This window comes from Ahaetulla prasina, chromosome 4 (genome assembly GCF_028640845.1).
Source record: "Ahaetulla prasina isolate Xishuangbanna chromosome 4, ASM2864084v1, whole genome shotgun sequence".
NCBI lineage: Eukaryota > Metazoa > Chordata > Lepidosauria > Squamata > Colubridae > Ahaetulla > Ahaetulla prasina.
In genome coordinates, this window is record NC_080542.1 from 87,639,573 (window position 1) to 87,664,922 (window position 25,350).

General features: G+C 37.2%; 1 protein-coding gene across 1 annotated transcript in view; it reads left to right on the top strand.

Moving 5' to 3' along the window:
• The window catches only part of CPNE4 (copine 4), a 479,775-nt gene that overhangs the window by 299,747 nt on the left and 154,678 nt on the right, over positions 1-25,350 (top strand). The window contains exon 5 of the mRNA XM_058181101.1: positions 431-505. Within this exon, the coding sequence (XP_058037084.1) occupies positions 431-505 (75 nt within the window). The remainder of the gene's footprint in view (positions 1-430; positions 506-25,350) is intronic.

Sequence of the window (25,350 nt, forward strand, 5' to 3'; positions counted from 1 at the left end):
TGCAGCAATGCATAATACATAATATGTACAGCATGCAAATAGTACTAAGATATTATAGTATAATATAATACGTACAGTAAAATGAATATGATATATTAATTGTGATTCATATCAAATAGTATATACATGATAAAATGTTTCGAATAACATGTATCAACTTATAAAATAATGTTATATATCAAATGTTTGGAAATATGTGCTTCTGACTTCCAGTCATGTTCTGGAGAACATAGCCTGCAAGAATGCAGAAATCGAATATTTGTTAATTATATTGGCATTTGTGTTCCATTCCTGATAGTGAAGTTATCACGTTATGGGCCTCAAGAATCTTTCTGTTCTCCATGCATGCACATCCTTAGATTGTATTGCCTGAGATTTTATTCCTCATTCCTTGCCTTCGATTGAAATGTAACCTTGTCTTTTCACATAGGTAATTGCTGAAGAATTATCTGGCAATGATGACTATGTTGAGCTTTCCTTTAGTGCAAGAAAATTAGATGACAAGGTAAGCCAACTGTTTTATATTAACTTTACTGAATGAAAGAGAAATGCAGACAAATGTGATTTAATGAGACATCCTCCCCCTGCAGCTATTTTTATAGTGCTAGTGTTATTAAACATATTGGAGATTGTCAGATTAATTCTCATAATGAGGCTTTCGTCAAATTGCATAGTAATGAGGGAGTAAAATTCCCAATGGAATGTAATTAGGAAAAAGACAGTTTAATTATGTGAGGACCTTATGTATTTAAAATGACAACAATCACAGCAGTTGGTTTCTTCCAACTTATTCAGACAATAACATTCAAAGTTGATATCTTGTGATATAAATTTGGACAAACATTTGAACCTGAATTATTAAGAATACTCCCCCTCATCCTGAAAGATTTTTCTTTTTTCTTTTTCTTTTATCAAAAGTTTTTTATTAATAATTCAAAATTAAAAACATTGGACATAGATATGACATCACTGGTTCCAAGCATCTTCCAACACTTTAAACTAATACATAATATAGTAATGATAATATAGTAATATATTTTTTAAACCTTATACATTATTTAAAAATAATATAATAATAGTAATTTATATCTTATTTCTATATGATTATACATATCTATACATACATGTACCTATCTATGCAATTCACATACACATTTATCTATAGTAACATATATATTTCTAGTCTAAAACTACACATTTGTCTCGGCTATCTTCCTTTTATCTAACCATTTGTAGAATTTCATTTGTAAAATTTTACCCAGATTTTATAGTACAATGTTTCACTTTTATCCTTGAGTTCCAAGTTGAGTCTATCCATTTCTGCACAGTTAAAATTTTTTAGTAGTATTTCCTCTTCAATTGGGGTATCTTTCTCTTTCTACTTCTGAGCAAAGGCTATCCATGCTTCTGTAAGTATATGCAGTAATAGATAATTTATGTCTTTCTTGTATTTACCCTCTGTCATTCCCAAAAGGAAAAATTCCAGTTTGATTTCTATATTTATTAACAAAATTTCTTCCAACCAACTCTTTATTAGATTCCAATATTTTTTTGCCTTTAGGCATTCCCACCACATATGATAGAAGTTCCCCAAGGCCACCTCGCACTTCCAACATGCCAAAAAATTTCCCTTATTGATTTGTGCTAATCTTGTGGGGGGGGGAGGTGCCACCTATGGAACATCTTATATAAATTTTCCTTATATGAAGTTGCTAATATGATTTTTAATTTTTTCCCCATAAAGTCTGCCAATTGTTCAAATCAATACTATGACCAAAATATTTACTCCAAATTATCATCGTTCTTTTGACTTGTTCCTTAATCGTATCTTGTTCCAGTAAATAGCAATATAATTTACTTATGGTCTTACCCTCCTTACGTTATAAAATCTTATCTAATTCTGATAATTCTTGCTTTATGCCCCATTCCTTTTTGTCCTTATTAAATTTAGATTGTATCCTGCCCATTAAAGATAGCTGTAATTTTCCCCATTTTTCCAAATCAGACCTAATTTGTGCCATTAATTTATCATAATTATCTTCTTTGAGTGTGATGCATCTTGCAGTCAATTAAATTCCTAAATATCTAACTTTTTTTGTAATATGAATATTTATCTTTCCCTCCAATTCTTTTTTTTTTTTTTTTTTTGCTCTTCAATCATATTTTTGACTATCATTTTTGTTTTGTCCTTATTTATTTTTAAGCCTGCTACTTTCCCATATTCCTCCAGCACTTCCATCAACCTAACACCAGATTGTACAGGCTCTTCAATAATAAAGACAAGATTGTTTGCAAATGCCTGTACTTTAAAATTTTCTTTCCTTATTTTTAAACTTTTAATCTGTTCATCTTCTCAAAGTATTCTAATTAAGATCTCTAATGATAAAATAAACAATAGTGGTGATAGCGAACAACCTTGCCTTGTTCCTTTTTGGATTGGAAAATTATTTGTCATTTCCCCGTTGATTTACCACTTTGGCCTCTTGTCTAGAATAGATTGCTTTATACATCCTTATAAATTTTTCCTCAAAATCCATATAATTTAATTGTTCTAATATAAAGTTCCATTTGACGTTATCAAAGGCTTTGGCAATTAAGAAGCAAAAAGGCTTTTGCGCATTGGTAAATATCAATGCCATCTGTTTTTCATTATGGACTTCATAATATTCTATGGTATCTAAAATAGTCCTGATGTTGTTCTTTATATGCCTTCTGGGCAGGAAGCCATTTTGGTCAGAATGAATAAAATTCTCTAAAAATTTATTTAATCTGTCTGTAATGATTGTCATAAAAAATTTGTAATCCAAATTCAATAGAGATATCAGCCTATAATTTTTAATATAAGTCAAAATGGAATTTTCCTTAGAGATCAGTGTAATTTATAAAGAAAAGATAGAGGAAGGTAAGATATCTGCAAAAAATAGGACTGCCAAAAATCTCGGTGGAATTTAAAGATTTATTAAATAATGAGATAACAGCATTTGAGATATCCGAGGCAATCAAAAAATGAAAAAGCAATAAAGCACCAGGTCCTGATGGTTTGTCATCAGAAATCTATAAAAATTGAGATTTGACTGGAAGCATCATAATGAGACAGTCAGGGAATAGTGAGCTCTGATGAGCTTCGTGAAATCTCAGGCTGACAAACTGCTGTCAAGGGGTCTTCAGACTGGATCTGTCCTGTAGGGATGATGAAGAAGGAGAGGCACCTCAGATGACCAAGAGGAACTAGCAAGTTCCTCAGAGGTCAGAGGAAACTCTTCGACTTGGTGCCGGTGGCCATAGTGGCCATCATTAAGCTGGGGCAACTGGACCAAGTTATTGAGCAGGAGCGGTGATTTGGACAGAGTATTGAAGCCAGGTGAGTGATTGCGAACTCACAGGAAAAATAAAAGATTCTTTTAATTTGGTAAAAGGTGTCCCGGCATAGAAACAACAGCTAATTGGCATGGGAGAATGTGAACACAGAGAGAAAAAACACAAGTTTAAAGCGCAAAATGGAAGTTTGATTCTTGGATTATAATTTGTGGAGACTGTCAAAGTATCAGAAGAAAAAACCCATAATGGATGTGAAGAGGATTAGAAAAAAATTTAAAATGCTTTTTTGACCACTCAAGGAAAAATAGAGGGAAGTATAAGCATAAAGCCTCGCAAAGCCTTTTTTGTTTTTTTGTTTTCTCTTTACTTTTACTTTCGCTTTTTAAATTGGATTTGGATTTGGACTTTAAACTGAACATTGGGAAATTAAAAAAAATGAAGAAATAAAAGAAAAAAGGGTAAATATTGTGGATTTAATAAATGTGGATTTAATAAATAAAATGGATACCTTTGTAGCTTGTTGATTGGAACTATGGATTGGAGAGAGTCATCTTCAGGTGGAGAAAAAAATTACAACACTTAACTTGTATTTCGAAAAAAAAAGTGATAAGAGTGGTGGGAACTTTTAAGGAGGATTTGTGTGCTTGCAAGCTGTTTGATTTCAATAACCAAGGAAGGTGAAGTACAACTCAAAAAACATAAAATGGCTCAGGAATTAATTGAAATGATTAAAAGGATGCATACATCTTTAAAAATTGAAAGGAAATAATTACAATGTTACATGGAAAATTTAAATCAGAGGAACTAGGAACTGTGTTGAAATACACCCAAGAAGATATAGAAACTGTGAAAGAAAAGCAAGAGAGTGATATCGACGACAAAGACAAAGATACTGATTGTGAAAAACCAAATGATTATATGGGAAGCAACAATGAAAAAAAGAGGAGATTTGGGAGAAAAGAAATAAGACTAGAAACAAAGATGAATTTAAAAGATCACATTGGGATTAACAAAAATAAAAATAGAATGGGTGGAAAGAAACAAAGAGAGAAAGAAGGGGGAAAGAGAAGAAATATAAAAAAACTCAAATGACACTGGGATTAACAATGGCAAAATAAGAAAGATGGAAAGGGGAGCAAGGAGAGCAGGTGGAAATATAGGGCAAATTAGGAGAGTAGAGAAAAATAGAGAGGGTAGAAAGAGACAAGGAGGAAAAAAGGGAGGAAGATAAAAAATACAAAAACTCAAATGATTACACTGGGATTAACAGTTGGAAAATAAGACAGAGGGAAAGAGGAAGGAGGAGAGTAGATAGAAACACAGGCAAATGAAGAGAGTAAAGGATTTTAGGAGAAAGAAGAAAAAAGGAGAAAGAGAGAGAAAATAAGAACATAGTTGATAGTTGATAAATGGTTTTAATGGTAATAATTGAATTTAGCTAAAGTATCTGAAATTATAGAATATCTTCAATGGCAATTATGGAACTTATTTAAAATATTTGAAATGATATTACGTTATGAAGATTAACTAAGCTTTTCACTATGGTTTATGATGAAGAGTTATAAACATATATACATTTGAATATTACATGAAATGTTTTTAATTGCAAACATCGAAGCTAGTTAAAATATTTAAAATTATATTGTAAAGATTAATTTAGTGCAAAAAGCAATGGAAATGAATGATTTTAATGTTAGATAAGTTGTATATGTAAAATTGTATGAACATCAATTTTTATGATTGGAATAATGGAATTTAGGGAAAATAGTTGAACCTATATTCTGAGGTGAAAAGGGAGTTATTGGAAAATATCTGAATAAAATGATTTAGAGTCAGGGTCAAATATTAGAAAAATGATTGATTTGAAACTAAAGGGTTTAGTTTGGAGGAGGTAATGAGAGAAGTAAAATAGGAAAAAAGATTAATGATTAGAGTTTAGGGCGAAGGGTAAGACTAGCTATATAATAGAAATAAAGAAAAGAAAAGAAAAATTAAAGAGAAAGAATATTATGGGAAAAAGTGAAACATATAAAGTGTGTTGGAAGATAACTAAAAGTTGTATAAATTTGGAACTAGGCCAATACTCTGTTCAGAAAAAAGGCATGGTATATTTGTTTGTTTGTGTGTGTGTTTTAAAAATAAAAAACTTTAAAAAAAATAAATCTATAAAAATCACCAGGTGATATAAGTCCATTGTTATTAGAGGTCTATAATGATGTATTGAATGGAATACCAGCATCATGGAAAGAAGCAACAATTAATTACCCCAAAAGATTTTTACAGCTAATGTATCAAGTAACCAGAAACTTGATGCTTTTCATGTATTCATGCCAAAATACTCTGACCATTTAACCAGAGAAGATAGTCATTCATTAAGAAAAAGTTACTTATTTTAGAGATGATATTTAGTTTTATTTATTTTATTTATAAGTTTTAGTTTAAAACACTGCTCTGTTTTTATTCTAAAATATTTATACTTTACCTTATCTCTGACTATCTCTTTGCATATCTCATAATAAAGGCTACAGAACTGAGGATGGACTCAAACAGAGAGATACTATTCTATACCTTAAATCTAAATAAATGAAAAAAGATGTCATACATGTTACACCCATCTTTGACAAAATGGTAGATTAATTCTTTCTTCTTCTTCTTCTTCTTCTTCTTCTTCTTCTTCTTCTTCTTCTTCTTCTTCTTCTTCTTCTTCTTCTTCTTCTTCTTCTTCTTCTTCTTCTTCTTCTTCTTCTTCTTCTTGTTCCCCTTCTTCTTCTTCTTCTTCTTCTTCTTCTTCTTCTTCTTCTTCTTCTTCTTCTTCTTCTTCTTCCTCCTCCTCCCCCCCCTCCTCCTCCTCCTCCTCTTCTGTTTCTGCTTCTTCTGCTTCTTCTGCTTCTTCTTCCTAGCATATTCCCGCAAGGTCTGCTTTTTGGATCATTGAACTCAACTTTGCACAGTCAACTGCATCTCTAGGGCTCAGACCACAGCTTGCATATTTCTGTTGCTGGTGTCTTGCCATCTCTATTTGGTCACCAGCCATTGACTTCTAGTTGGTAGGCAGTCTTGGCAATGGTGGAAGATGCTGCTCTCAGGACATGTCCACACCAGTGGAGCCGGCCTTCTCTCCTCTTCTCTATAATTGGTGCCACACCAAAATATTGTCAAATGATGTCATTTGTGATGTGGTCAAGAAGGGAGAAGCCTGATATCCAATGGATCATTTGCATTTCCAAGGCATGGACATAGCTTTCGGTCCCTGTTGTTGCCACATAGCATTCAGTGCAGCAGGACAGATGGTTGTCTTGTAAATCTTAGATTTAAGATGGGTTGTCATTTATCTGTCACATAACACACCAGTGAATTCTCACCAACATATCCAGGCTGCATTTACCCTTGCTCACACCTTGCCATTGATGTCGCCATTGCCTTGGAGGTGGGATCACAGATACTGAAAAATGTCCACTTTCTTTAGTTTTTCTCCATTGATTTAAAGCATTCCAGGTCTGGTGACAGTCTCTAAGTATTCAATTTTCTTGATGTTGAGGTGGAGTCCAAAATGGGTGAGGCGATCATTCCATGTTTGAACTTGCTGCTGTAGTTTAATCTGGTGGTGGAAGCAAGCATAACATCATCAGCATAGAGCATAGTCCAGGCTCTATTCTGCTGCAGGACATGCATGATTGTATCCGCACCCAATATAAACAAAAGTGGTGGCAGTGCAATACCCCAACTGTCACTGGAATCTGTTGGAGAGGCCAGCTGGGCATTGCACTTGGCTGCTGGTGTTCTTGTATAGCATTTGGACCCAATCAATGAGTGGTTCAGGTACTCCGTAATCCCGGAGAGCATACCAAATTAGTTGGTGTGTGACGTACCAAATGCCTTCTCCAGGTCTAGGAATGCCATGTTGTCTCTTCTCATGGTGTTTCTCTATGAGCTGATGGGCTGCAAAGATGGCATCAGTTGTTCCAAATCCTTTAATGAAGCTGCATTGGTTGATGGTGACTACAGCAGTGCTGCTAATGCGTTGATCAAGGATTCTCTCAAAGATCTTCATAGTGTGAGACAGAAGGTAGATTGGGCAATAGTTGGCACAGTCAGCTGGGTCGCCCTTGGTCTTGAATATAGAAACTGTTATGCTTGTTGACCAATCAGTTGGTACATGGCCAGTATTCATTACAGCTTTGAAGAACTCAGTCAGCCAAGATATCCCTGTGTCTCGCACTTCCTTTAGTTTCCAGAAGTCCGCGGGCAGATTGTCAGATCCAGCGGCCTTCAAGTTCTTCATTCTGTCCACAGCATTGTTGACTTCTTCCTCAGTTATGAATGGATTGAGTCCATGGGTTGGCGTGCTTTCTGGAATTGGTGAATGTGGGTAGATTAGTTGCATTTCTCTAAAGCTTTTTTTAATTTTTTTTATTTTATTTATTTGTCACAACAATATATGTAGGTATCATACAAAAAGATTATAGAGTATATAAACACATATATGAGTAAATATAAGGAGGTATAAGCATATATATATATAGGAAGAAGAAAAGAAAAACAATAGGACAGGAATGGTAGGCACGTTTGTGCGCTTATACACGCCCCTTATGGTCCTCTTAGGAAGGGGGTGAGGTCAAAAGTAGAAAGTTTATGTTTAAAGCTTTTAGATTATGAGAAGAGACCACAGAGTCAGGTAAAGTATTCCAAGCACTGATGATTCTGTTACAGAAGTCATATTTTCTGCAATCTAGATTAAAGCAGTTGACATTAAGTTTAAATCTATTAGTTGCTCTAGTATTATTGCAATTAAAGCTGAAGTAGTCTTTGACAGGAAGGACATTACAATAGATGATTCTGTGAGTTAAACTTAGGTCTTGTCGAAGGCGGCGGAGTTCCAAGTTTTCTAAGCCTAGGATTTCAAGTCTGGTGGGATGAGGTATTTTATTGTTTTCAGAGGAATGGAGAACTCTTCTTGTAAAATATTTCTGGACACGTTCAATTGTATTGATGTCAGAGATGTGGTGAGGGTTCCAAACAGGTGAGCTGTATTCTAGAATTGGTTTTTTTTTTAAAAAAAATTTAAATAATTTTTTTTTTTATAAAAAAGCTTATAAGGAAGCCAAGCAGGAAAGTTAAGAGAATATGGAAAGAGTGATATGAAGAAGGAAGGAAGCAATTGATAGAATAAAAAATAGTATGGATAGGATAGGGTAGAAAAAACAGACAATCAGTGCGATGAAAGACATAATACTTTATCAATAATTTGATAAAGTACCTCCAAATAATAATAACACTATCAAGACAACAACTTCTGTCTATCCTAAATCATTGAAAAGGATTCTATAGGTGGGTTAAAATACAAAATGCAGCCTAAATATCTGGATGATTGTGTGACCAACCATAATATATTAAATTTATATACCTTCTGACTCCCAGTGACACATCTGTAAATAAATGCTGAGACTTTTCCCATATAGAAGCAACTTATACTTTGCTGTGTCTAAATTTAATGTTACTGTTAAATAAATTCACATACAATTTTAACATTTTTGAAAGTTGGTATCAACCAAGTATCTTCTTAAGATGTACAATGTTCTGAGTAGCACAGTTTTTTACAGTTACGCTGGTGATATTGCAGGAAGCTGCAGTTTCTTGATGTATTTTATAAAATTTTTGTAGTATAAAATTCTTCCGTTTCTTTCTTGATGGTTCCCACCTTAACCCATGCCCATGTAAAGTTGTCATCACATTTTCCTGCAATGTTTTTGAAGTGCTGTCCATGCAAAGCTTTGGTTTTCCATCTATTTAATCTGTCATCCAGCTGTTTTTCCTTATATTCTGCCTTTGTTTCTGTTGTTTTTATGTTCTCTGTTTTCACAGCCTGCAGCAATTTTTCTGTACTTTGGTTCATATAATCATTCAAACTTCTTTTTTCTTCTTCTACAGTTTGATGGATTTGCAATAGTCCTCTGTCCCCTATTTTTCTTGGCAGGTACAACCTGTCGATATCACTTCGTGGATGTAAAGGGTGGTACATATTCAAAGGTTTGCACATTTTCCAGTCCAAGTTTTCTAGTTCAGCCAAAGTCGAGTTGATGATTCCAGCTGAGTAGTGTATCACTGGAACTGCCCATGTATTAACGGCTTTAATTATGTTTCCAGCATTCAGCTTTGATTTTAATATTTTGTGGACCCTCCTGATGTATTCCTTTTGCGTTGACTCTATGACTTTTCCATTCAAGATAACATAACATGATAACAGAGTTGGAAGGGACCTTGGAGGTCTTCTAGTCCAACCCCCTGCTGAGGCAGGAAACATTACACCATTTCAGACAAATGGCTATTCAACATTTTCTTAAAAATTTCCACTGCTGATGCATTCACAACTTCTGCTGATATGGGGCTACACCCACTTTTCAACTGAAGGAGAAAAGACCACGAAGGATCGGAGAAACAAGAATTATTTATTTAATTATCTGCGCAAATAGGTACAGACTTCCACTCACGTGGAAAAGAAAGCCTGGACACCTGGCACCACCCAAGCCTATACTTTTATAGCTTCTGATACAGAAAGTAGAAAGCAGGAAAATACAAAATGGTATATAATTGGTTTACAGTTAACATGTCTATATATAGCAATTATCTTACACCTTATGTCACCTTTCATGACATGAGACATCCTCTGACACGTGTCATTAGTCACCTCCAGTATCCTATTCTTGTTCAGTACATTTCAGGATTAAAAAGTTAAGAAGTAAACAGTTACAATATGTAAAAATATTCCCCTACGTTTGCAACACACGCCTCCGCCAAGCAAGATAACCTCTGCTTTTTCATAGTAATTTTTCCATCAACATTACAAAATCCTTACAGAACCATATGAGCAGTAAAGGTACATACAGAACCTATAGCTATTTTAGGGTTGTATAGATGTTGGGGTCCCTTATCATTTCCCCCCTTTGGAACTACGAACTAGTCGTCATCTGACACCAGAGTAGTTTCATAATCAGTCATCTCAATTTCCTCCGTGTTAACCTTTTCATATACCCACATAGCCATAGCCTTAGCTTCAGCCCTCTTTTCTCTACTAGCATAGACATAGTATTAGAGATTGTTTTCATAAAGACAGGGAGACTACAAGGGATTATAACACGTCCAGCTGCTACCAGACCAATGAACCTCACAATGGCCTGAAGACCTAGAAGCTTTGGGAACTATCCAGAGTATATTTCACCTAGGTTGAATCCTCCCCATGTCTGCACAGGTACATGGGCAATTTTGATCATCTTATCAATGATTTCCTGAATGATTTTACCACTGTCATCGATTTACAGTTTGACAGATTAAACTTTCCACATACCCTACCCGCTTTAGCCAAAAGGTAGTCTAAAGCCAATCTGTTCTACATGATATAGGTTCTGGATTTAACACTCCCTTTAGCTAGCTTAGTGTGGCTTTTAACAGTCCCATAGGTTATAATTTCCATTTGATATTACCCATTTCATCATAGACAAGCACACCTAAAACCTGCTTCTGGTTAAGAGGCAACAGGAAAAACCCTGATCTTATAACTCCAAGGACACAGGCTCCATACCAAGCCTGTGGGCCTCCCTTGGTTGGGATTGGGCATAGGCAAATTTTTTCACAAATCCAATACAAACCATCAGGTGTTAACCAAACAAGGGAGGTGTTATGTGGCTTGGTGATGTATGAGCTGAGGATGGAGACATTGGAGAGGGCCATAGCCTCTTTTGTGGGCTGGTTTCCCTTACCTGACCACCATTCGCCATTATTCCAGGTGGATAAACACCATAAAGATCCTACCTGGTGACAATCAGTAGTACGGTTTCGGGCATAGCAGACGGATCCCACTAAGTTCAGGGTTAAGGCCCAATGTCCATCTTTTCCTGGGGTAGCCGTTAGGTTACCTTGTTTTTCCATTTCCAGCACTACAGAATAATTTAATTCCTGTGCCTCTCAAGGCCATTTTCCTCCCATGATGGTTCTACCTCCTGTTTGCATGGCTATTGTATATATGCCTTTACAAATATATATGGTTTTCCTTTTAACAAAATTAATAACACATTTATTCCCAAATAGGTTCACTCTTCAATTATGTTTCTCATAACAAGTTTTTTCCACAATTTGCAATCCCCTTTGTTATCCACTTTACCTGTTTCATCTTTTATCCACCATTTGTTTTTCCTCCTTATCAGTGAATACAGATTTCAAATCAAATTCCAAAGCAGGGATTCGGATCATCAATTCCTCCCTAATGACGCTGCTGCCTTTGTAGCTTCATCCACTAATCTATTCCCCTATTTCCATTAATCCATTAGTTTAGAAGTCCCCTTCTTATGTGCCCAGTGTGCCTTATAGCCAGCCATTCTGGGCCTTTGGCCACTTTTCGTTTTTAAGAAAGCTATTATAAAATTCTTGCTTTAGTTCTATTCAGATTTTCCAAAGAGGCGTAATATTCCATACGCATATTTTTAATTAGTATAAATATAACCCACTTTTGGTAACAACTTTCACTCTTATAATAAAGCAAACATTGCATCTATCTGTGCCGACCAATCAGATGGTAACCATTCTGCTTCCAGTACCTCAGTAGTGTCTCCATTCACCACTGCATAACCCTTCAGCCTCTTCCCCTTCTCTACTGGGGAAGACTCATCAATAACCACATTGATATCACCCACTCTAGGACTATCTTCCAAATCTTCTCGGACATCTGCTTGTAAATCAATTGCTTCCACACAATTGTGTTCCACATTATCCCATTCTTTTCTCTCCCCTGACAGGAATTCTGCTGGATTGCAATTCCTACCAGTCGAGAGAACTAAATCCTCTTGTGATAACCTCATATTTCAAAAGCTCAGCATTGGTAAGCCACCTTTGGGTTTTCTGTATTAAAACTGTTTGCATGTGAAACAGTTTCACCATCAAAGCCAACAAAGGCAATTCTCTACTTTCCTCCACCAAAATAACAGTAGCAGCTACTGCCCGTATGCACAAAGGCCAATCTCTCACTACAGGATCCATCCATTTAGACGAAAACACTTCAAGTTTCTTTTCCCCAGCTCCTCTCTGGGCCAACCCTTCCTCTTCACAATGCCATCTACCACTGCTACAAACAAGTGAAAAGACACCTTCTTCAACACCTCTAATATACCCATATTACTTTCCTTCCAAACAACGTCCCATGACTCTTCTTTCAGCAATTCCTCATAATAATAATAATAATAATATTTTAATTTGTATACCGCCCTTCTCCCGAAGGACTCAGGGCGGTGAACAGGCAGATAAAATATAAATACACACAATAATTAAAAACATCCCTTAAAAAACTAATTTAAATGCCCAAAATGTTAAAAAACGTACTCCCCCGTAAAATCACAAAATTTTAAAAACCCATCCAATAAAAATAAAAATCAGGCTAGTCCAGCCATACGAAATAAATAAGTTTTAAGTTTGCGGCGAAAGGTCCTAAGGTCAGGTAATTATCGAAATCCGAGGGGAAGTTCGTTCCACAGGGTCGGAGCTCCCACAGAGAAGGCTCTCCCCCTGGGGGCCGCCAGTCGACACTGTTTGGCTGACGGCACCCTGAGGAGTCCCTCTCTGTGGGAGCGTACCGGACGATGGGAGATAGAAGCCGGCAGTAGGCGGTCCCGTAGATGTAACCCCCCTTTTTCCTTATTACTGTATTTACGTATTATCGATAAATACCCAACTCCTGAGGGGTGTCACAAATCTACCAACAAGCCAACTACACCATTGCCTCAAGCTTCAAGGAAATGCACAACTTGTTTTAAGGCATATACTTTACAAGTCTGTACAGACTAACTTACAGGTAGCTTCCTAGCTAGCCAAAGATCTATCCCTACCTTCTACTATTTTCTTTTTCCATCCACATGAACAAAATAATCCTTTCTCAAGGAAACATCCATTAGGGTAGGATCTAACATTTTTAAGGAATAAGCCCAGTTGTTTCTTCCTTTCCTACCTCTGGGTTAAGATCCTCGAAATTCATCCCCTCCTCCGGGCAATACTAGGATAAAATATCCAGACTATCCTAAAAATCTCCTCAACCCCTTATCATTCAAAATGCACAGATATACAAACATAAAAGAGGGTGATTAAAAGAACATCCCCCCAAAAATTAACAGAAATCACCTACATGAGGTATTTTGGGTCTCTGCTCTGAAATATATTTGTCCCAAACTTTAACATCAAGTCTCTGTTATCTAAGGTGACTTTAAACACCTTCAAACATTTAAAAAATAAACTCAGACTCACAATTCAGAGCAGGATTGAAATTATATCTGCATAGCTGTTACTGTATATGCAGTCAAAAACAATGCTACCCATTTGCCCCATCTCTCTCTCTCAGACAGATTCGGCAAAGAAAAAATGTGTAAAAGAGAAAACAAACTGCATACCCCCCTTTTCCTACCTCTCTTTTCCAAGACAAAAAGAAGGGGGATATATATATAGGGAGGAAGGGGATATATAGGGGATATATAGGGAGGAAGGATACTGCTCCTTTCGCCATTTAACATCACAAATAACTATTTCTAACTCACGGACATTATAATCCAGATTGTCACAGTCCCCTTTCAACTTTTCTACCTGCTCTAGGCATGCATATTTGCCATTTAACATATCAATTCGTTCCCAATCGAGACCTCCACAACCCCCTTTTTGGGAAACTGTTCCTATTTACAGTCTCAAGCACCCAAGGATTAGTTTGCCTGTTTCCCCTGCTCGATTGTATTTTTTTTTTCTCTTCCACAATCCCAGACCTCCCTGAGTTCTGATCCTCCCTATCCTGGCCATCAAGCGCAGCTTGCCACCAGTCCCGAATTTTATCTTTAGTTGGTGTTTTCTCCGCATCCCCCTCCCCTCCTTTAACATCTATACCTGTACCACCATATACAGATATAGGAAGCTGAGGATGATATTAATCACTTACAGCACTACCACTGCCCAGATCGATGGTATGAGACAGGCAGTTTGCCTCATCCTTTAGGTAGGTTCCATAATGTCTGAAACCTGGAACTCTCCACAAGTTCTACAAAACATATAGTTACACAGAGTCTTTTAGATGTGTTGAGTATGCAAGCGTAGTTTCCAGGGTAAGGTCCTTTCGTTGCCCATGCGAGTAACACCTGCAGGGATTCTTCACCTCCCAGTTCGTTGAGGGACAGTTTCCGGAATGTCACCAGAAGTGGAGAGGTTCCTTGTCATTTCTGAAGGGTTGATCATCAATGGACGATCCGAGTGGAGACCCACACAACTAGGTTTTCCTCTACATCGTGTCTCTTTGCACTGCCCTTCAAGCTGCCTAATCAGCCTTGTTATTTCCTTGTTCTGTATCTGATACTTCCTTCTGACACCCTGGTGTTTTAGCATTTTAGGGCATGTGGTGTATAAACGTTTATTTCCTGCCCCAACTGCTAATTGTGTTTACAAAGCCATTCCTGTCACAGCTTTCAGACACGCAGCCCAACCGTTTGCTACTGTTTTAACAGATAAGCAGCAAGTTTTACTCTCTGAGATCTCCACCACTACATTTTCCTTTGTATTTGCAAACAGCTTGCAAACGGCCTCTCTAAATCTGGTAAGTTTACCTATGAGCTTGTATGATGGCCTCTTCCATACCTCATCTCCTGGGCGTATTTTATGGGTTGCTGTGACCAAATCCTGAAGTCTGCATGATAATACATAGTTCTGTAATCTTGTAACCACTAGGCTATGAGCTTGTAACTGTCTGAACTTAACAGTATCAGCCAACTGTATGTTGTTTTGTAATTTTGGCTTAACCAGATTAGGGGCTTGCCCATGCAGCATTTCAAAGAGCGAAATTTTCAGATCACCTTTTGGGGTACACCCAATAGCCATGGGAGCCATTTTTTAAAAAATTTATTTATTTTGTCACAACATCATATAAAAAGATTTTATAGTATATAAACATATATATGAGTAAATATTGAGAGGTATAAGCATCTATATATATATAGGAAGAAGAAAAGAAAAACAATAGGACAGGAATGGTAGGCACATTTGTGCGCTTGTGCACGCCCCTTATGATCCTCTTAGGAATGGGGTGAGGTCAATAGTGGAAAGTTTTTGGTTAAAGCTTTTAGGATTATGGGAAGAGACCACAGAGTCAGGTAAAGTGTTCCAAGCACTGATGATTCTGTTACAGAAGTCATATTTTCTGCAATCTAGATTAAAGCGGTTAACATTAAGTTTAAATCTGTTGGTTGCTCTTGTATTATTGCAGTTAAAGCTGAAGTAGTCTTTAACAGGAAGGACATTACAATAGATAATTCTATGAGTTAAACTTAGGTCTTGTCGAAGGCGACGGAGTTCCAAGTTTTCTAAGCCTAGGATTTCAAGTCTGGTGGGATAAGGTATTTTGTTGTTTTCAGAGGAATGGAGCACTCTTTGTGTGAAATATTTCTGGACTCGTTCAATTGTATTGATGTCAGAGATGTGGTGAGGGTTCCAGACAGGCGAGCTGTATTCTAGAATTGGTCTAGCAAATGTTTTGTATGCTCTGGTTAGTAGTGTAGTATTTTTGGAAAAGAAGCTACACAAGATTAGGTTTACAACTCTTAGAGCCTTTTTTGCTATGTAGTTACAGTGGGCTTTGGCACTTAGATCATTTGACATGAAAACTCCAAGGTCTTTAACGGGGTGGGGGTCATCTGTAAGGTAATGTCCATCAAGTATGTACTTAGTGTTTGGGTTTTTTTTTTCCAATATGTAAGACTGAGCATTTGCTGGTTGAGATTTGGAGTTGCCAAGTTTTAGACCAAGTGGTTAGATGATCAAGGTCTTTTTGGATGATAGATGCATTGTCTGTGGTGTTAAATAGTTGACATCGTCAGCAAAGAGAACACAATTACTTGTGATATGGTCACAAAGATCATTAATGTATAGTATGAAGAGTGTTGGTCCAAGGACGCTGCCTTGAGGAACACCACTCTTGACAGGAACAGGATTTGATAGAGCATTGCCAATTTTGACCACTTGTTGTCTGTTAGACAGAAAAGCAGATATACATTTGTGAAGGGGTCCTGAAATGCCATTGGATTTTAGTTTTAGGAGAAGTTTATCGTGTACTACTGAATCAAAAGCTTTGCAGAAGTCTATGTAGATTGCATCTATTGTTTTGCCTTGATCAAGATTTGTAGTCCATATGTTTTTACAGTGAAGAAGTTGTAAGTTGCATGATAATTTTTTCCTGAAACCAAATTGTTTATTGGAGAATAGGTTGTTAGTTTCTAAGTGTGAGGTAATGGATTGGTTGATGATTGATTCCATGACTTTGCAGGTGACGCAGCACAGAGAGATCGGTCTGTAATTTTCAACTAAGCTGGGGTCTCCTTTCTTGAAGATAGGGATGACTGTGGCTAGTGACCAAAGTTTGGGAAGGGAACTGGTAGTGAAAGCTTTGTCAAAGATTATGCTTAGGGGTTCTGCTATATTAGTGGAAAGTTTTTTTAAGAAGTATGCGCATAGTCCATCAGGTCCAATAGATAGCAATGGTTTCAAGTTATGAAGAGCTTTTTCAACATTATCTTCTGTGAAATCTATATGGGTTAAGTCATCATATTCCATGCTGGTGCGTTTGTGGAATGTCGGATATGTGTTGTTGCTGTTAACAAAAACTGAGCCAAAGAAAATGTTGAAGAGGTTTGCTTTAACTGTTTCATCATTGTATTCTTTGTTGTTAGAATCTTTTTTTTTTAAAGTTTTATTTTAACATTCTTATTTATTTATTTATTTATTTATTTATTAAACTTTTATACCGCCCTTCTCCCGAAGGACTCAGGGCGGTGTACAGCCAAAATAAAAAACAGTAAATATACAAAGTTAAGAATCAATTCTTATCCAATAACATATCCAATAACATATTTAATGTACCATCATATACAATTAATCGGATCTGCCCGGTCACCACCCCCTTCCTTTTCCTTTTACTCTCCTTCTCTACTTTCTTCTACTTTCCACAACCATCCTCCCCCTCTCTTATTTACATCCTCTCCTCCTTCCTCCCTACTCCTTTCTTCTCCCTCTTCTATCCCTCTTCCTTCCTTTCCTCTTCCTCCTCTTCTCTTTCCTACCTCCTTCTCTCTTCTACTTCCTTCTTTCCCATCGTTCTGAAGTGGTAGCTGGGCAGCTCCGATCTTACATTAATTATACATCTTCAATCATCTTTGTACATTAACTATCAATCCCTTTTCTACCCCCTCCCCCTCCCTTCCCCTTCCTCCCCCCACCCCCCGGGACTTCCGTGAACAGAATACAGGGTATGAAACTAACAACAAAAATTAAAATATAGCACAAATCATAATCCATAATCATTCCTTAAAACCTCCACTCCCCTTCCAGAGACAAAAAAGATACTTTTCTTCCAATCCATTATATATCAGACCATTCCACTCCTAGAGTTCTCAGAAATTTCCGATTGAGTTAGTGTTTGTTCTTGAATAAAGTACATAGTTTTTAATATCCAACCTTCATCAATCAATATCAAAACAACGTTCCATCTTCCAATATTCACCAAGGGTTCTTCTAAAATATCTTTCTTCCTTAAGCAGTCTCTCAAGAATAGTTCATATTTCCAACTTAATTTCTTTAATTTTTCTGTCCAACCTTCAAGGGTAAACAATAGTCCATCTTTTCACATCTTTAACATTTATATACAACAAATAATATTACAAATATCCAATATATCAATTGTAATAATTAAAATCTTCACTTTACCTTACTTATATCAAATAACATTATTAAAATTACACCTATAACTTATCCAAAATATATCTATTATAACAATTACATTCTAATTAGCCATATAACAACATTACATCCATCTCTTAAATATAATATTTAATCCAAATTCCTAAATTTTACTATCTATCCTCCAAAGTTAAACAATATTCCATCTTCCTATTCCTTTATACCTTAAATATATCAAATAGTACCCCTAAAATTACACATTTATATCCACAATAAATCATTTACAAAAATTAACCATAATCATATATAATAAAGTTAAACATTCTCCCTCCCCTTCTTCTGTCTTACACATTTTCCACCATCTATTCACCATTCAACTTAACATCTATTAATAAAGAATTCCCAATCTTTAATACATTAGTATAAAAATCTCGTGCTTTACAAATTGTATTGAGAAAATACTTTCTTCCTTTATAATTCACTGTTAAACCAGCTGGAACCTCCCATCTAAAATATATCTGATGTTTCTTAAACTCATCCACCAAAAAAGCAAATTCTTTTCTTTTTCTTAACATTTTAGGAGGAATTTCCTTCATCATTATTATATCTTGTCCTAATATTTGAAATTTATTTTTATAAAATGCTTGCAAAATTCCATACCTAATCTTCTTATTTGTAAAATAAATAACCACATCTCTCGGTAAACACTTCTGCCTTGCCCACCAAGAATTAACACGATAAATTTTTTCAATATTAACTTCAAAATCTTCTGGTTCCACTCCCTCTATCTGAGCAAAGGCCTGAATAAAAATCTCTTTCAAATTTTCTTCCTTACACTCTTTTAATCCTCTCACCCTTATAGCATATTCCATTAATTTATATTGTAATATAACCCTTTCTTCATCTGCCTTATCAACCTTAACCTGAATATCGTCTATTTTATTTTCTAAATTCAGATTAATTTGAACTTCATCTATTTTCCTTTGCAAATCTAAATTAATTTGGTTAAATTCATCCAGTCTTTCTTCTGTCTGTGTGCTAGATAACAATAATGGGGTAATTGATTCCTTTAATTTTTTCATCTCCCTCCTCTGCTCTTCCACCAAATCTTTAAAATCCAGTATTTCTTTCTCCATTTCATTAAATTTTTGATCTATTTCTGAAAGATGAGCCTCCATAAGCTCCTGTAAAAAATTCCTTAGACTTTCTTTAATATCCTCTCTCAATTTCCATACCTGAAGTGAAGAAATTTCCAATATTTTAGAAGTGGTTAAATCTCTTTGCTTAAAGGCCATTTTTAAATTAAGTAATATCAGAAGAAGAAAAAAAAAGGAATAAAAAGGAAAAAAAATCAATAAACTTTTCTTCTTAAACAGAGAATAAGAAAAAGATAATAAAAAAAGAAGAGATTTTAAAAAAGAAAAAATTCCATTTAAAAAAAAAATCTTGTTATATTCTTCTTAAAGGTTCCACACCAGCAATTGTAATCAGCATTTCCTTAGCTTTCGCTTAGCTTAGCTTTCACTGTCATGACACAAAATGCCATCTTTCATCATCTCCACTCTTAAATACAAATACCTTCTCTGTCAGGGAGTTAAAATCATCTTACAATCAAATGCCAGCCCTCCTATTTTCGGCTCTTTCTGTGTTGGCAATCTATCAATAATCCTTTTCAGTCACGGAGATGGACGCTGCGTTTTGTTCTGCTTTTGCAGAAGTGTTCTGGATTCTGGAGCTTTTTTCGAGCTATAGAAGGAGCGTTCCCAACAAACCACCAGAAATCATTCTGGGGCTTTTCTTGGGGGCTCTACTTCAGCTCAAATGCTCATCTCCCCCTCTGTGCCCGAGGGCAGAGATTTACGAGCTGTTGACAGCAGATTAACGCTGTCTAAACAGCTCTTACAGAATCACACAGAACTGGCGGACTGAGATCGCCCGCCATTAACGAAGCGGAGCCACCCGGAAGCCCGTTGTTAGAATCTTTTAATGGTGGGATGGATCTTGAGTTTTTAAGTTTATTGTTAACAAAATTATAAAAGGCACGATTGGAATTTGTGCGCAGATCCTCTTCTTGCTTGGTGTGGTAATTTGTGCATTCAGTTTTTATTTGGTTGCATATATTTTTGTAGCGGTTTTTGAAATTTGCTACATAGTCTTTTTTGTTTCTTTTCCAGAGGGATTTTTTTTTTTGATTGAAGCTTTTTTACTAAGATGGGTAGTTTGCTTTTCCTGGTCATGGTGGTCATTTGTGGTACATATAGTTTAATGACTTTATTGATTTCAAGTAGGAAAACTCTATAGTGGTCTTCAGCGGTTGTGCAGGTAGCAAACAGATTTTGCCAGTCTAGAAATGAAAGATCGTTGTTTATAAGATCGTAGTTGGCTTTTTTGAAGTTGTAGCTGGGAATACTATTGTTATTGCGATCTAAGTGTGGACGTATATTGAGATGAAAATCAATCATGCAGTGGTCACTGTTGGAAAAAGGTTCTTTAATTTGTAGTCCATAAATTGAGTTGGAGTTGTTGCAGAAGATGAGGTCAAGGCAGTTGTTGAGTCTTGTATTGTTAGTGACAAGTTGTTCAAGACCTAGGTTTGTAACAGCGTTGTATAGTGTAGTATGGATTGGATCAGTTGTACATTCATTAGTTATCCAGTTTATGAGAGGTAGATTTAGGTCACCCAGGAAGATGAGAGGATATGGGCAAGAGGTAGCCCATGTTAGCAGTAAGGTTAGCATATTTGCATGGGTCATGTCATAGTCAGGGGCTTTGTAGCATAGTAAGAATCGAAGAGTAGTGTTAAGGGATAGGTCGCATACAATAGTTTCAGGAAGAGAAAGTTTTTGTGCAACTTGGATATTTTTTAGATTCAGTGACTTTTTGTAAAAGATAGCCACTCCACCACTTCTTTGGTTTTCACGATCTGATCTATAAACTTGATATTCTTTGTTTGAGATAATGGAGTCAGGAAGGGATGAGTTCAGCCATGTTTCACAAACAAATATGATATCAAATGTACCACTGTTTAACAAGAGGATAAATTCAGGTAATTTGTTAACAATGCTTCTTGCATTCATCAATTTGCATTTGAGATCTGTAGTAATTGGTGTTGCAGAGGTAAGGGGCGTGCATACCTAGTTTTGGATGTTTGTAGGTGGAGGGTTGTGCACAACAGGTGGTTGAATAGATGGTAGGGGGTTGTGCACAACAGGTGGTTGAATAGATGGTTGGATTGGTGGTTGGATGTTTTGTGTTGAGATGTTTGGTTGAATGGTTGGTTGGGTGGCTGGTTGGCTGGTAGTTTGGCTGGTTGTTTGGATGGCTGTTTGGATGGCTGATTGGGTGGATTGTTGGGTGGCTGTTTGGATGGCTGGATGGATGGCTGTTTGGATGGCAGGTTGAATGACTGTTTGGATGGTTGGTTGGATGGTTGGTTGAATGGATGGTAGGGTGATGGGTACTTGGTTGAATAATGGGATGGCTGGTTGATTGTTATGGGTGATGGGGGGTTTGGAGGTGATTTTTTGATTGTAGGTTTTATTTTTGATGCAATCTGCGCAGTAGTCGATGTACAGGTTGGATTCGCCATTGTCTTGTCTTCGTTTAAGTTCTGTGCGAAGTTCACGAGAATTTATCTGTTGTAGAAATGATAGATCAGGACGTGATCTGTTTACTGTAGGCTGGATTGGTTTTAGAATTGAGTTTATGGTATAAATGAATTTACATTTGCTGTCCTCATTTATACATGTGAGTCTACAAAATCTTGGTGCTGTTGACCCATCACTGTTTTTATATTCTGGTCCATCTCTGGAGACAGCAATTATTTCATTTAGGGAGATGGTTGATGAGTTATATCCAATGATGTTTTGAAACTTGTTGATATCAGGTTCATTAGTGTTTTCTAGTCCAAATAATATTGCATTATTTATTTTTTGTCCTCTCTCCATAGCATCTCTGATTAGTTGGTTAGTAGTTATTTGTTGTCTAGGTTGAGTTGTAGGTTGTGTATTAGGTTGTGAATTGTGTAATGATAAATGAGTTGGGAAGAGATTTATTTCATTTGAGTTGTCACTTTTTAGTGTTGAAATTTGTTTTATGAAGTTAGTGAAACTTTGTTCAATAATTGTTAGGATTTTTTTTCTAAGTTTTGTTCAATATCTTGTTGTTGTTTTTTCTAGGTTTTGTTCAATAGCTAGTAATCTTTTGTCTAAGTTTTGTTCAATAGTTGTTAATCTTGTTTCTAAGATTTTATCAGCATTGGATTTTCTGGCTGGCATAGTGATATTTTGAGTTTTTATGTAATTGGTATTGAAGTAGTATCTTTCTTATTTTTTTGTTTTATTTCACACTCTTTCCAATTTTAGTAATGAAGTATCTCTCACTAATCAAATATTTCTTAATTTTTTCTCTCTCTATAACTTTATATGGCAATTACTATGGCAATTGCTATGGTAATGGGGAATCACTATGGTAACGGTGAAATTCGGCGGGAAATTTAAAATGCTGAGAATGGGTGATTGAAGAAGCCTCTTTAAGGGTGGCCACAATGGCGGGAGTTTCAAAAAGTCAATAGAAGCTTGGAGACTGGAGTCTCCTCAGAACTCACCAGCAGTGGCTTGGCGGCTTTAATTCCTGGTTGCTGCTTGGCTTTATATCCCTGGCAATCTACTCATTCAAAGGTATTCAAAAGTATTCAAAAGTGGAGTTTCAGCAGGGCTCGTCTGCAGAGAGAGAAGTCGCCTCTCCTCGTGCAGCCCAGGAATCAGCGGCGTGGATCGGCGGTGGGCTCAAAGATTGGCGGTGGGCGGCGGCGTGGATCGGCAGTGGACAGAGGTGGCGGGGGAGGCAGCCGGCACAACGGCTACCTGAAATCGCGGCAGCCCGGGAATCAGCGGCATGGATCAGCGGCAGGCTCAAAGATTGGCGGCGGGCAGCGTGGATTGGCGGCAGCTGCGGCACGGATCGGCGGCAGACAGAGGTGGCAGGGGAGGCAGCTTCAATTGCGGCATTTCAATTCCGGTGCTGGCGGTCATGTTGAGGGCATCTAGCCATTTTAGGTGTGTTTCTTGACATATTTTTGCTAATTTGTCCTTTAGTGATCTATTAGCTTTTCAATATTACCACTACTTTTCCATTTGGAAAGAAGCTTCCACGTTATTCTCAAAATGTTGGCTACCTTCTAAGTAGCCTTGTGTATAAACTCAGGATCATTATCCAAAGAGATTTTGGATGGTAGTCCATATCTATAATGATCTGCAACAATGCTTTTGACACTTCATGAGCCCTTTTTAGTCCTGGTTGGAATAAACCCAGGCCAACCCATGCATATACATATGATTCCTAACATTGCCCTGATGATGTTCTATCCCTTCTGATCCTAGCTTGAATCTCCCAGCCAACGCTGGCTTATCAGGGCTGGGAAGTGGCTCAGGCTGCTAATGCAGCCTGTTATTAACACACAGCTGCCTGAAATTACAATTACTGCAGGCTCGAGTCCCACCAGGCCCAAGGTTGACTCAGCCTTCCATCCTTTATAAGGTAGGTAAAATGAGGACCCAGATTGTGGGGGGGGGGGGCCAATAAGTTGACTTTGTATATAAATATACAAATAGGATGAGACTATTGCCTTACACAATGTAAGCCGCCCTGAGTCTTCGGAGAAGGGCGGGATATAAATAAAAAATAAATAAATAAAAAAAATCTTTAAAGATCCAGACTCTTGAGAGTTTTCCTGACTATGGTTTCTGGAGGTTTACGATCTTATGCCACATTATCTAATTAGAGGCAACTGAACGAAACCATATTCTCCTTTTCTGGGTCAGCACCCCCACTGCAACATTCTCCTTTGTATCCACATAAAGCTGGAAAGCCTTTTCAAGGTTTGGCAAACCTAAGCTAGTAAAGATGTTTTTTTTTTTAAGTTGTGAAACTTTTCTCTTCCTCTTTTCCCCTTCTGAGCGGTTCCTTTTCACTTCCTCTTCTAACTGTCCTGTTGCTAGTAGACCATCTACGTATTGCTTCTTCCCATAGCAATTATTGGTTCTAGGTAAGGCCTTTTCAATGTTTTTCCTGTTGCTCCCTGTATATTTATAAAGTAGGAGGAAGCTGGCACTAGGGGTTACATCAATACTGACCATGTGGCACCAGTGTCATTAGGAAGGGGATAGGTTTGCCTCCAATAACTATACTGACCATAGGCTTATTTCCTTTTTGGAGGTTTACTGAGCCTGGTCGGCTTCAGTCCCATTCCTCCACCTCTGCCAGACCCATGAGAGGGGGCTTTGAAAATCCTATCTTTTTGCCCTGCCCTCTCTGACTTTGGCCTTGGCCACCCCTGAAGTTATTTGCAAACCTTCCCTTATTCCCTACTGGTGCCATTTCCTTATCCTTTTCCAGGCACTCCCCTTTCCAGTGTCCTTCCTTTCTACATATGGCACACTGGTTTCATCCCAGAGTCAGTCCATAACGTCATCCCCTGCCAGCACCCCTCCCTCTAGGCATCCCTGTTAATGTAACTGTGAGCAACTCTGTCTTTCTCTTTATCTTCTGGTCCTTTTCTTTCCCTGTTCCTTTTCCCTGTTCGCAAACATCTTTTCTGGCTACTGTCCTGTGAGGGTGACCTGACAACTGCCCTCCTTACCTCACCCCCCCTTTTCCCTCTGGGATTGAGGCTTTTGGCAAAGAGTCAGCCCCTATGGACGTATCTAGGACCTCAGGCACTATCCCTTACTGGGACCTTTGGTCTTGCACCCCCTATTTCTTCCCAACCATTACATTCTGAGGTAGAAGCTTTTGGCGAGATTCCTGTTTGCATGGACCTATCCTTGACCCTGGGCTCTATCCCAACCAGGCCCTTGTCCTCTCCACTAAAGCCTTCCAAAAATTGGGAGAGGTGGTCCAGCCCTACTGATCCTCCTTCCCTTACTGAGGATCTCGATGCTGCTAAAGATTCATGTGGTGGTGATGAATATGGTGGTGGGTGAGGTAATTCCACTGGGCAACTAGATATGACTGGGGACTGGTTTCTTAATTTTTTTCTTTTTCCTAAAGCACTATTTGATGGACCTTTAGGGCTAATGATATGTCAAAAGTCCCTCTTTCTTTGAGGCCATTCTGCCTCACAGAAGGTTTTCATTTTCTGCTTAATCCCAAAATCCTGGGAAACATACCTTGCCTTGAAGTTTTTCAACATATACTCAAAAGGACTACTTTTTCCTCCCATTTTCCTCCCAGGGTACCAGACAAAGACAATTAGGGAAAGGGAAATTGAGAGGAAGGTAAGGGGCCCTTTCCTTC